The sequence below is a fragment of the Carassius auratus genome, chromosome 32 (genome assembly GCF_003368295.1).
Source record: "Carassius auratus strain Wakin chromosome 32, ASM336829v1, whole genome shotgun sequence".
NCBI classification, from domain to species: Eukaryota; Metazoa; Chordata; class Actinopteri; order Cypriniformes; family Cyprinidae; genus Carassius; species Carassius auratus.
Genome location: NC_039274.1, coordinates 24,738,757 through 24,752,856, shown reverse-complemented (window position 1 = coordinate 24,752,856; position 14,100 = coordinate 24,738,757). Strand labels below are relative to the sequence as shown.

At 37.8% G+C, this 14,100-nt stretch overlaps 1 protein-coding gene across 4 annotated transcripts in view; it reads right to left on the bottom strand.

Moving 5' to 3' along the window:
* The window catches only part of LOC113051908 (E3 ubiquitin-protein ligase Arkadia-like), a 40,968-nt gene extending 27,150 nt beyond the window's left edge, over positions 1–13,818 (bottom strand). For 3 of the 4 annotated variants that reach the window (XM_026216077.1, XM_026216078.1, XM_026216080.1), the window contains exons 1-2: positions 13,076–13,817; positions 1,714–2,702 (exon numbers count right to left, since the gene is read on the bottom strand). In XM_026216077.1, coding sequence (XP_026071862.1) covers positions 1,714–2,620 — 907 coding nt within the window. In that variant the 5' untranslated portion in view covers positions 2,621–2,702; positions 13,076–13,817. Of the gene's footprint in view, positions 1–1,713; positions 2,703–13,075 lie in introns of all 4 variants that reach the window. The other variant, XM_026216079.1, reaches the window with a different exon arrangement.
* Positions 13,819–14,100: the final 282 nt, after the last annotated feature.

Genomic DNA, 14,100 nt, shown 5'->3' with positions numbered 1-14,100 from the left:
ATGAATAACAATAGTGCCATGACTTGGTTTTCAATAAAAGATCTAAATGTGACTTGACTTTGTGCGCCCATTCACGGTGTCAGCTTTCCTGTCATAATTTCTAAACATCTATTAATAATGGCTTTTTTTTTAACAGCAGTCAGGCTCAAATTTTTGCTTCTCACATGCAGATCATGGCACTAGTTAGCATGTACACCACTTGCACTTTACACAGAATGCAATGTTAAAACAACTCTACTTCAGCACTGTAAGGTTGTTGTGTCGTACTATCTGTGTTAGGCATGTTTGTGCACTGAGGCAGAAGCTTGTGGCTCGGGAGATTCATCATCATTCTCTGGGGTGTGTTGTTAAGGTCGCTCTCCCACTGAGTGCTGCTGCTTAGCACCCTGCTCTTACACTGTTCCCCACACTGCCCACAAAAAATTATCACACTACCAAACATAGCTTCAATTTACAGAGGTAAACACCATAATATTTCATGTGCACTATCATTCTTTTTTTTTTTTTGAAAAATTGTTTTTTAGATTAAACTTATGTCTATAACAATGAAAGATTGTTACCGTTCTGTGATAAAAGACTCAAAACGCAGAATTTTTTTAAAATTATATTCCGTCCGCTTAATAGGGGTGGTCTGGAATATGGGTTAAAGTGTACTCTGGTACAGTTTGCTGCTGATATGAATGCAGTAATACCAAATCGTGGAAGTGAACTGCTATTTATGACATATTATTTGATAAAAATGTTTGCGTTTCACTCATTTTCATGATGAGCGTGACTGACGCACTATAAGCAGACAGCTGAATATCTCATTTCTGTTCACCTTCAGCGTTCTTTAGAGCATTTGCAAGACAGTGCCATTAAACTGAAGCTTTGGAAACAACATGGTTCAAAACAGATATAAAAGTGAAGAGAGCAATGCAATGCATTTTGCCGCCTGTGTAGCGTTACACCTTTAGAAGTGATGTAACATGGCAAACCTGCAGGAAGGAATGAACTATGAAAACCTCTGAGATCTTCTCTGATCTTATCCACTCATTTCCAAAGAATCTCTCTGCTTTCCAACCTGATAACTCTTAATTAGATTTAGTGAGCTAACTCAAAAAACTGATATGAAACCTAATGTTTTTTATGTTAAAGATTAAGAAATTTGGCAGGAAATACATGACATTTGATTTCAAATGGAGGCTGCATGCAAAAAAGTCCTCCTAAAACATCACATTTAAGCATAGAGAATAGAAAAATATACACGTCATAAATTTGGGGTCAGAGAGCGGTTTCATTTTTGAAGAAATCTGAATTTATTTGATCAAAAATGTGTGACATGATTCTTCAATTATAATATGCTGACTGATTTGGTGCTCAAAATGCATTTCTTACAATTATCAAAGTAAAAAAGAGTTGTGTTGTGATACAGGTTCTATGGTGAACAAAAAAAAAAACGTCCAACATCAGTGGATTGTTGTTTTGTATTTGTTTTGTAATTTTGCAAGTATGGAAAGTATTCAATATTTATGTATTTTACTTTTCTTTTTCTTATTTTAAATACAAGAATAATTTTCAGACTGTTCAGGAAATGAAGAATAGCAAATGTTCTTGTTTAAACCAAAACAAGTAAAACATGAACAACATGAAAAAAGTTCTTTTTGTCCTTTCCACAACTTCCTGTAAAAAAAAAACAGCATGTAGTGATTAAAATAATAAAAAGCGATTTACCTGAGGCCACAGCCACAGTACTGGCTTGGCTGCTACTGCTGCTAACATCCACGTACAGCTCATCCTCTGCCTCAGTGGAGGAAGGGGAGGACGAGTCAGAGGTCAGCTCCTCACTGGAGCTGCTGGTACTATGGAGGAGGGCATACTTCTTCCGTGCAAACACCTCTCGCTTCTTCCTCTGCAGCAGTAATCGCTCCTTCTGCTTTGGAGTCCGCTGAGCCCCGCCTCCTGCCCCGCCTTTCACAAAACGCTTCCTGTGCAATGGCCTCCGTGAGCTGAGACATGGACGTTTCACATGATTGCTTTCTGGCTCAAGCCGTGCCCACTTATGTGACCTACTGGCACGAGTCCGGGCAGCTATTGACCGCATGCCTACTGCCGTGCCGGTCCCACCTCCTGCACTGCCCGTGGAGGCAGAACCAGGAGCCTTGAGCTGCTGTTGTCTAACCGTCATCGGCCTACCGTCCTCCTCTGAGCTAAGAGTGTCCGAGTCACCAAACCGAAGGCTGGAGGAGGGCGAAGAGGCACAGTCACTCAGCGAGGACTCTGGGATCCTCTCGTCTTCACTATGTGTCTCTAACAGCATGGGCCTGTGGTGGGGAGGAGTGAGGGTTGCCTCACTCACTGGCGCTTCCTTCAGAGAACAATACGATGGCCCAGGCTGCTGGAACTTGCGCTTTTTGCGTCCCGTCAACCCTCTTTCACAGTCTCTGCGACCTCCAGCATCTCGTGAAGGCCGATGTCTGGTCTCCGGACATAGCGGAGAAGGGAAATCACTTCCTACCTTGCTAATCACATCCATCTCAGCGGGGAAGCTCTTAGCCGTCTCCATGGGTTCAGGGTTAGCCAGAGGCCCCTTCAGGGGGTCCTGCTTACGTCGTACATCAGAGGGAATCTCACTCTTCATTGCGACTAACCCACGACAAAGTGCCGCTGAGGCTCGATACAACGAATCCTAGGGTTCCATTGGAGATCCAGCAATCACACAACTGGAAAAAACAGAAACAGGCAGAAAATGAGAATATTGTCCCTAAAATATAAGTAGTTATATGAACAATAGACCAAGACAAAGTTACATAAACAGTGCAACAGAAAGTTAAACAAAGGGGTGAAAAAAAAACATTCCTTATTTTTGTCAATGTTGAATACATTTGTGCCACTTCATATTTTTGTGAAAACCATAATACAGTTTTTCAGGATTCTTTGAAGAGAAAGTTGTTGTTTTTTTTTTACTCTGTCACTTGTGATCACATTAATACATTTTGCTGAATAATAATTTCTCTCCCTCTTTATACCCACTACATAATATTGAGTTTTAATATTGCCACTTGGTTATCTGCCACTGCATGAAAATAACTAGTGGCTTATCGATACTGGCCACAGTTCTTTGTGAAACAGAAGGTGCGTATAGGAAAACAATCAGCCCTCTATGTTTCCAATGCAAAACCTAGGTCTCACTTTGTTGTGAACGTTGTTTTAGCAGCCATTTCTGGCCGAGCATGAGTCAGGCAGCTCTTGTCGTGCTGCAATAAAAGAAAGGAAATGGTGTCTAAAGAAAGGTCATCGCTTGCACCATGTAGACAGAAACGAGCAACTACATTCATTTCAGGAGTTGCTTAATACCTCCTGCAAAAGACTACAAAATAAATCTAACAAGCACAGGATAATGGTGCTAGGGGTCATTATTTCCCACCCTCATCTATTTTTCCTTTATTCTTGTGATAACAACAAAGGAAAAGAACAACCCTCATCTGTCACAAAATGTGAGGCCTTATAGCAGACAGCTGTTGCATATAATAGTATTCAATACAGGTTTAGCTATATGAAGAGTCCTTAAATGATCCTTAAATAATACAGTTATTAGTGCTGAAGCAACCTAATTAATTCTCTCTCAAATTAGGTTCCTGCTTGCTTGCATAATGGCTATTTATCCATCACTGGCCATAATTTTCACTGCGATTACCAACGGTCACAAATAATCTTGCTCCTTTGATTATGAAAATCTAACAATTCAGCCATTTTATTCATTACCTCTTTTATGCTCATCTCACAACCATTATTCCCCCTTTAATCAAAATTTCTCCATGTTTCTGATTACTCTTCCATTCAGCAGAATCCCATCACCCTCCCTAATTAACATCTCGACACCCAGAGTGGCACCATGCCCCAAACGCCTTACGCTTCACAGCAACCATGACAAGGCCCAGAGTTCCCTTACCTTTAAATTATGAAAGCAGCCATCTGTTTCACAGGGAATATAGTCTCTGTTTTTGAGTCCACTTTTCTGTCTGGTCGCAAAGAGCCCAAGTACTTTCCTTTATATAGAACTCCAAAGACGAAACATTCCAGAAGTCGATACTGCCACAGTTTGTGTGTGCTTCAGGATAGTATATTGACATTACATTAATCAGAAATAAAACTCACAAAGAAAGGACTGCCCTGAAAAATGTACAATGAAAGAAACAGTTCCATGAAATCAAACTGTTTTTATTATGTATTACGATGTATTATTTTAACTAAGTATAACATGTAGGGCTGGGCGATATATTGATAAGGATAATTATCACAATATAATTTTCCTCAAGAAAATAACAAGAGTTTGAAAAAAAAATTGTTTATGCACCAGAAGCAGAACAAAACAAAACCGCACTACTCTCACTGCTCAAAGTTAAATAGACAGCACAGCGTGAGCTCACTAGAGCAGATGCGTTTAATCGCTGATAAATCTCAGTCACGTGACTAAACATCTAAACTGTGCTGTGAGATCCAGTGTGAAGTGCATGAATTCAGTGTTGAACAAAATGTCAGTATTCGGTACCGATACCAGTGAAAATCCATGGTTTTCGGTACCAAAGCAAAACACAAAAATATGCCAATTTAAAAAATAAATAAAACAAACTAAAAATAAAACCAATGCCATTCTTTATACTTATTTACATTTGTGTTTAAAGTTTTCTACAAGTCATATAATTATGAAAAACAGTAAACAGGTTTCACCCAAAATTCATTTGTCTTTTAATTAATGAAATTTAAACATTTTATTTCGGGGTAAATAAAGAGGATTTGCTATTAAAATTAAAACATGGAAGAAATATTGTCTGAATTATTTCCTTAGAAAATAAGGTTTTCTTTTTTCTTTTTATTATTTTTGTTTTTATATTATTTTTTATTTTAGTTTTATAACAGTAGTAGCAGTATCCCATACATTCTACTAAATAATTGTACAATTTCTAGCACAATGCCTTTATATAAAAATGAACTTATTTTGACTTATTTTTAAATTGACACTGGTTTTACTCAAATGAAATCGTAAAATGCTTGTGAAGTGACTCAGAACAGTTCTGGGGATGTTGTTTATGTATTTGTGTCCTCATTGAGACTGCCATTCATTCATTCACATAGAGACGCGCAGAACATGCAAGATTCACATTTCAACCAACTTTTGCAGCTTAACATTTACAGATACTGGTCCATATGGAGATTTGATTTGATTAATTGATGCTAACTTCCATGACTGTGCATATTAAAAATGTAAGTTTCATTTTCATGATTGGATTTTGAGGTTCCGTCTGTGTTTTCTGCTTCACGGAAATCATAGCGCTGTGTGCGTCAAGTACCGGGTTGACTGGGTACTCTGTACCACTGGTACTTAAACAAACCTGGTACCGTGACATTTACATTTTTTTAGTACTGACTTGATACCATTGTTTAGCGGTGCTATTTGTGTGGTTTTAACTGTGGTTTCCATGATCTGAAGGTATGCCACTATGGAAAACCAATGGTTAATTTTATTTGAATAAAACCAAAATAAAGAGAATAATTGAATTTCACCATATAAAAATTAGATTCTTACATTTTAAAGATGTTACTGTTTGATGATAAACATGAACTTTTTCATGAATCTGCATCCAAAAATCAAGCAGTTTATGCAATTGATTCCTGTGATGGCAAATCTGAATTGAATTGATCATATTCTTCAGTGTTTACACCATTTGTGCTGATCATATTTTTTTACTTATATTTTACTTCTATTTCCCTGGAAACCGTGACATTGTCAGAAGCACGTCGCTAAACTAGTGAATGAACTTGCGCTCCCTGGGCGGTTCAGCGCAAAAAAGGAGGCGTGTTCCGGCGCAAACAATCCCTGGTGCTATTTTGCTGTTCCATTAAACAATTGCGCCACTGACCAGAAAAAACCTAGTCTAAAGTCAGTGGCGCGTTGCGCGTTGTTCATTATGCTATTTTAAGGGCGCATGCTTGACCATAATGTATAGCGTGCACAACGCGCATACACTTTGCTCATGTAATCTACACAGATGCAACAGTTATTTTTGCAAATCATAAACTGTTACACTAAAAAAAAATATTAACACATGAGATGACGGAAATCATTGTGGTGTGCCACGAAGATGTGAAAAAATAGGCATAAATCTAGCTTACAAATTATTCAGGCTAATTGTAGTAATTAAGGATCAGACCTGTTTGCCCAATAGTGGCAAGACATATAGGCTATGTAAGGACATCTCACAAATATGTTTGTCCATCAAGAACCAGGAAAAAAATTGATTAAACAATTGTGGCTATTTCCTCCCACGCCTGTTTAACCGACGCAAGTTTGGGTGGGTTTCTCCCATCCCCATACAACACAACTTCTCTCTCTTTCACTGCTCTTACAAGAACATCAGTCTCCTCGGCTGTGAACCGCTCCTGGCGTGCGCCTGGTAAATACGCCATAATAATAGCAATCCATAATGAAACTTGTGCACCTGCTTTTAAAGGGAATGTTGGATGACGCTCTGATTGGTTTATTTCACGTTACGCCCAAACCACACCTATGAATAATGAAGCTACTTCAGACCAACCCATTTTAGATTTGCGCCGGGCGCAAGAGCCATTTATCCCGCCGGGAAAATAGCAACAGCGCCGAGACCCGCCCACAAAGTTACTTGCGCTTCGCGCTTTGACACTTGTGTTTCAGATCGTTAAAATAGGGGAATAAAAACTCTACAAAATGTCTTCCTTCAAAGTAAAAAAAGTAAGGTTCCCAGTAACTGCAGTCAGTTTTACTGTAACTAAAGCAATATTGCTATTCTTATCAAGACCACTAACTTTTATTATGACCCACATATATTGAACAATATCCAGTTTCACAAAAGCAGACCAAAAGAAACCCTCTCACAACCTTTTAATATAATCTCAAAAACAACAAACTGTGCCTAAAATGCTGTGAACTTATAAAAATGGTAAACATTTAAATAAACATTTTTATATAGACAAGCCACAAAAAACTAGGGATGGATGATGCAAAACTGACATTTTGACATGGTGTCGAGATCCCGTAGAGCAGATGCTTGGAATCACCGCTCCGAAGTGTGATTAACAGATGTGGAGTTAATGCAGCAGAACAATTTATATATTTACATCAAAATCTTTATATGTAAAAAAAAAAAATGGCAGGCATTGTGGCTTGATGTCTTTTAATAATGTAATTTTTTTATGACCAAAATAATGTTGTCAGAGAGATGTTAAAACACATTACAAGAACAGAACTAAGCTTGGGCGGTAATAAGGTAATATGGTATACCGCGGGATCTAAAAATAGCAACGGTATCAGTTCCAATACCGTCATACCGTTAATAAAAAATAAAAAAACAATGCACTTATATAGGAGACAAGGATTAAATATTAAATATAATTTATTTAATGCCTAAAAATGTGTTTGCGTGGTTGTCATCGTGTGACAATGAGACGAGGAGAAAGAGAGAGGAGGGGAAAAGATGGCGAGTTGCGCACCGAGTGACCTGGTCTCAAAAAAAGAACATAAATTCTTGCAGTTTGCCAGTATTTCGGGTTTTGACTGAACGAGAAGGGAGAGCTGGTAAATAAGGACGAGCCTATTTGCAAATTGTGCCCTCATGAAAAAAGATGACTCTGGGAATATGCTGCAAAAAAAAAAAAAGCATCGAATCGAAGCTGAAATAACAGCCTACTGTTTAGAGCCAGCTAGTCAAGGAGACGAGGACCCACTTCATTCATGGAAAAATGCTGACTGGTGTTTTCCCCAGATGTCGCGAGTGGCACGAAAGTACATGTGCGTCTATGCCACAAGCACACATCGAAGCAGGTTTTCAGCACCGCAGGTAAAGTTGTCGGTCCACAACGTGCCCTAGCGAAAAATCTTGACTAGATTGTATGTAGGGCTGCACAATTAATCGAATTTGTAATCACAATTACAATTACAGATGACACAATTATGTAATCGTTTAAAGGCACAATTACACAAAAAAAAAAGTTCACTTAAATCATTCTGTGTGCATAAGATATGTTGTTGTTCTCACTACAGATTATCTTAAGGGTTTTTTTCACAATTGTTTGAATTTCTTTGTTTTAATATAACATAATACCATGCATATATTTACTTTGGTTTGGTTTCTCAGAAAAAATAAATAAATAAAATAATAATAATAATAATTATATATATATATGATATTTGAGGCTTAAAAAAAAAGAAGTTTTTCAGGAAGAGTGTTTTCCGCTGGTTTATTTTGATATAACAATATGGCATGCAGTGGCTTCAAACAATGGCATAAAGCTATTAAAAAAATTATTCAATCTAAATTGTGCTAATCGTAATGTATAATCGCAATTACAATTTCAAGGGAATAATCGACAATTATGATTTTTGTCATAATCGTGCAGCCCTAATTGTATGCCACTTGCCATTCGTTCCTATTGGCACTGTTTATTTTTTATTTATTTAACGGATTCGGGTATTTTTATTTTATTTTCATTAAAAAAACTATTTAGGAAAGAAGACTGGAAAGAAGTTGTTTTTATTTAAACATATTGCTTTTCAATAATTTTTATTATATATATATATATATATATATATATATATATATATATATATATATATATATATATATATATATATATATATATATATATATATACACATTTTTTTTGTTGTTGTGGGTCTATTCGCTCATTTTTATAAGTTGCTCTTTGTTATTAAAAGTTGTTCGTGCAGTGTGATTTTTATGGATGGGCGTTTTTCCGCAAATATCACATTCCAATAATTTTGAGCTCACAAAAAACGAATATTCGAATATTCGTTTATTTAAATTAAGTTTAATGAGACAGACGTTATTTTTCAGCAACATTTATTGTTTCTGTCATTTTGGAACAAGCTTACACAATAAGCTTGAACATAACACATCGTGTTTTGTAGCTGAAAAACTTTAACAACGCAAACAAACAAAAGTAACCTACAGATTAAAAGCAAAAAAAAAAAAAATGAACAAAGAAAAAACGTAAAGCAGCCTGCAGCAATTATGCCATTGTACAGAATGTAGCTTACACTTAACTTTGAAACTGTCTGCAAATCTTTTTTGCTATTGTTTTACATGTTCTTGTTAAGAAACGGCATGTAAACATGATCGGGGGAAAGTCGGCTCCTTAGTCTGTTAAAAATAAGGCCGGTGTTCTGTCGATTTGTCCTACGCTGTCAGATTTTCCTACCTCCCACTAAAACAGTGGGTAGTACAATTCCACAACCAAAAATTCTACTGTAAAGTTATGGTTTATTAACGTCTACACCTACCACAACCCTAATCATACCCTTACAGTACTACAAATACAGTAATTATGTGTTATATTCGCGGTTGTAGCTAGAAGGGATACAGCTACAGGAAACCAACAATAAATATTATTTTCTACCAATTAGATTGCGTTTTTATTAAAATCTACACCTACCCCAACCCTAAACCTACCCTTACAGTAATGCAGATACATTAAATATCGTTGTTTAGCATGAGACAAAGGACGCGATATTGATGTGCGCGTGCGCAGTAAACCCGGGTAGGAAAATCTGACAGGGTAGGATAAAATGTCAGGACACCGGCCGCGGAGAAAACGCGCTCTGACGGCACAGACGTTGCCGGAACTCACAAATAACGGTGTGCTAAGCGAATAAGTTTTGTGAAGCGCTTCGTGTTTTCGTTTCACCACTGAATGGGATCCTCATCTGGTGGAATACATGGCTCCAGCAAGAACTGTTCCCACTCATCTCGGCTGGACTCTCTGTAATCATCGCTGAAGAACTGGAGAAGAAGAAGATCTTTTCCAACGAGTGGGCATTGCATCCTCTTCATCGTTGATGATGCACCACTCGCATCAAGGAAAATGTTCTGATAATGTTCCAAAAAGTTTTTTTTTCTTACTTCTCTCATGTTTTCATCGAGAAACCTGAGATCTTTGGGCCGAGGGTCTAGGGCAGATGCGAGAAGAGGAGTTTTCACTGCATTCTCCAAGTTAGCGGTGTAGAACAATGTTCTTGAATGCGGTCACTTTCTGTGATTCTCCACGGCATATTTGAAGTAGCTACTGTAGAAGACCGCAGTTCTTATTCATTCATTATTTTTTTTGCTTTCATACATCTTCAAATATGCCGTGGAGAATCACAGAAAGTGACCGAATTAGGTTTTATTGTGGACTTTTTTCCCTTTTTTCTTTTCTTTGTGGCAAGCAAAAATGGCGAAATTCGAATATCATTTTTATTTATCGAATAATTAGAGCCGAACGAATATTATAATAATAATAGCTGTGCACAGCCCAAGTGATTTTATTGATTTGTGTGCGCATCTCTGCGCAAAAACTGTTCTGTATGTTTATGTTAATTTAATTATGTTTAACTATTGCTATTTGTTGCTAATAAAAGTTGTTAATATTGTTGTGCATGTCATTTTGTTATTCTTTCAGTATTAGTGTTTGGGATACAGTTTCTGAATGGTTTAGGCACAAGCCAACAGTTTGGTGATGCTGTCTCAGCCTTACGTCATATTTTTTTTAATTATTCACGGTAATACCGTATACCGAGGTAAAATAGGGAGGAGGTTTGACGGTATCAAAATTTGGATACCGCCCAAGCCTAAACAGAACCATAAAAACACAACTTTCAAATGTTAATTCTAATTATATACGTTTCATCTCGGGATTCGAACCTAAAGTGACAGGTTCTGACAACATGCCAATCGTGCACACACTAACCACTCCCCCCACCCACATTGTGGAATGACGAGAACAACATATACATTATAATTCATCAGTTCACTTAAAGCCACGTTTACTAGACTTCTCGTTCCATTGACTTCCATTCATACGTATGTGAAAGCGTCAGACAGGAAACTGTGTGAAGATATTTTGCTGCAAAGTTCAGGTTTGTTGAACTCTGACCTGCAACTTCACGTCACGTGAATGCGTGAGACCAACAGAAGATCAAAATCTCACAAAGTGACCTCTCAGTACAGAAAAGAAGGAATTGCTAATTTTAGCACTCTTCATCGAGAAATGAGCTCAAACTGTGTTCATCAACATCCCTGAGCTAGACCGCTCTCCCAGACTCCTCTGAGGCTGATCCTGTCATCCGATGATGTACCACTGTGCCACGCAACAAAGTGCACCACAGCACTTCCATATGAGGCGGCCCCAGAGGGGCCCATTGAGGCAGGTCTCTTGACGCCAAGGTGGATACAGATTTTAGAAGATAGGGGATTATGGGGGACGGTTTTAATTCCTTCCCCAAGGATTGCTATGTATATCTATGTTGAGCAGATCTGCCATAAGCAATAGCAGGACACACAGCCAAAATGTGGCAGATTAATTGTAAATATAACTTAAAAATCACCACACAGTGTTTTTCTTTTTTTTTTTTAATGGCAATATTAATTAAAGTTACATCTGAGAGGCTAAAAAAGGACTGTTTTAGTGATAGAAGTTTTTTTGCATTTATTAATAGTAGACTCTCACTTTACATCATGGAGGAGGGTCACAATTGTGCACTTGAAATTTTTGTTTGTTTTTTTTACGATTTTTTTTTTTTTTCAAACTTAAGCAAAATAAAAAAAAATTTACAAGTTATGTCATATCTAACATACAGCTGTTACTGGCAATCAACATAAAACAAGTACTCAAACAACACATAAAACATCAATATCATGTAATAAATATTCCTTATGAATAGATTTTAAATCATTTGATATTACATTATACGGTTCTCTAGGTCTAGGCAGTCTAATGTTACAGATCGATACTACTGCTTTTTGTGGGGTGTTTTCAGAAGTGATTTTTAATATTATTATTATTATTATTATTATTATTGTTGTTGTTTTTAGCTAAATATTCAGCTACATAGATACATCTGAATATAATTATCTGCAGTGGTACAACCCCATAAAATTAATGTTATGGAACATAACTAATATATAATATAATGAAAAACATTTGACAACACACTTAAAAAGATTATGTGTGGTTCATCTCTGAAGCCAGTGTAATCTTACAGACCAAGACAATTGTAAATATTCAGCTGTACACATTTCCACAGGGGAAGTAAAACCTGCTGTTGTATTTCATGCTGAACTTCCCTTTTACAGCCCTGCATGATGCATCATTAATTTAAACTATTCTACAATTTGAAAGAATTAACTAAAATATATCATCCAAACCACTGCGACAGCCTTTCCCTCAATGTGAAGACCAGGAGTAAATATCCAAACAGAGATTAAGCTCAGAAAACAAGACACTAAAAACACAGTATCCCTTCACCAGGCATGACGTCTTACACTTATTATTAATACATACTAATTAATAAGGCAGATGGCATTATATTTTAATGAGACATTAAGACAAATGGCATAGCATTTTCATATCTGGATGAAATATGGAGATAACCACAACTGGGAGCAAAAGATATTTTAAATTATGTATTTTTCCAAAACAGATGTTGGAAGAGCACAGTTGAAAGAGAAGATGTTGTGAACAAGCCATGGTGACATTAATAATCCAGTCTCTTTTATTTCAGATGCCACTGATTTTATGGGAGTCAACATCACATATGCCATACTCCCAAGAGGCAGATTGAAAATGTTACTGGAAATGCACAGGCTGGAATCTGATCCAGCTGGCTGTTCAAGAGAGCAAGAGCTGCTGACCAATTCCCTCTTAAAATGATGAGGCCAGCTTTCACATTTCCAATCAAATAACATCTGCTTCGATAACAATGCCATAAATCACAACACAAGGACAACGAGGGGGCTGATAAACAACAGAAAAGCAAAGGCACCGATGGCATGTGGATGTTGTCGTTCTCTCTTTCTTCACCAAATCAGCCGATAGAGCTGGAGATGAAAAAACATCCTTAAATAGACATCTAAGTTACATTTAAGTAGTCCACTGGGCCTGGATGGGACACACACACTATCTACTGAAACTGCTAGCGGCTGGCTATTAGCCTCTCCAGTTAAACAATAGCTTCAACCAACTGAAAAGTGGCGTTAAAACAAACATAAACAGCACCACTTACCTCTGTACACGTCAGAAAACTATCCCTCTAGGACTTAAGCCCCTTTCCAATGTACAATTTTCGTCGATAGAAGTATAAAAGTATTGGGGAAGCGCGTGAACGTCAGCGGAGGATTGTGTGAAACTGACAGTCACACAAACCCGAGAGAGCAGAGAGAGCAGAGAGAGGCCCAGCGCTTTAGCCGCCCGCTAACTGACGGATACTTCGACGATTCCGCTTCACAGATATCAGGATACGCGCGCGAGTCACAATAACACACGTTCAACGTCACGGCGAGCTAAACGTACATAGAGAACATTTTATTTAGCGGTCATATGTGGCACGAATTCCTCCCCGTTTGCCCTCGGGTGCGAGTCCCCATTCCTGCCGATCCGCGGCGTCCATTCGAGCGCTGCTATGTGTGTGTGTGTGTGTGTGTGTGTGTGTGTGTGTGTGTGTGTGTGTGTGAACAGCGCCGCTGCTGCGTGCGAGCAAGCGTTTCGACATTTTACGACATTCTCGCATCTTTGACGACTCTCGAGGACCACACAACATTACTTAAAGGCTAGTTGAAATTTAGAATGTAAATAACCCATGAATGATCATAATCGCTGACTACTGACTCTTGTGAATCTATATAGAGTTTAGTGCGGTTTGTGAGTCTTGGCTGGTTTACGTTACTGTTGTATTATGTAGTTGGTCCCCTCATGCCCTCCAGTGGCAGAACGTGGTAGCACCACTGAATGTAGATATTATGTCTATGGATCAATGCCATAGACAGTAAAAGATCAATGCACACTCTAGGAAGTGAGGGAGCCAAGATGGCGTCCGAGGCAGACGGAGTATTTTGCTGTTAGAGTTTATATTCGTTTTTCACACCCACTGAACGACGTTATAAATATTGATTTGATGTATTGAGTGAGGCATTGAACAACAGTGTAACAAATGTGTAATCGGTAACCTTTAGCCTTTATAATAATCTACAAAGTGACGGCCGAAAGCTACATACAGGTGGAAACTTTTCCCTCAGTTGTTTGATTTAATGG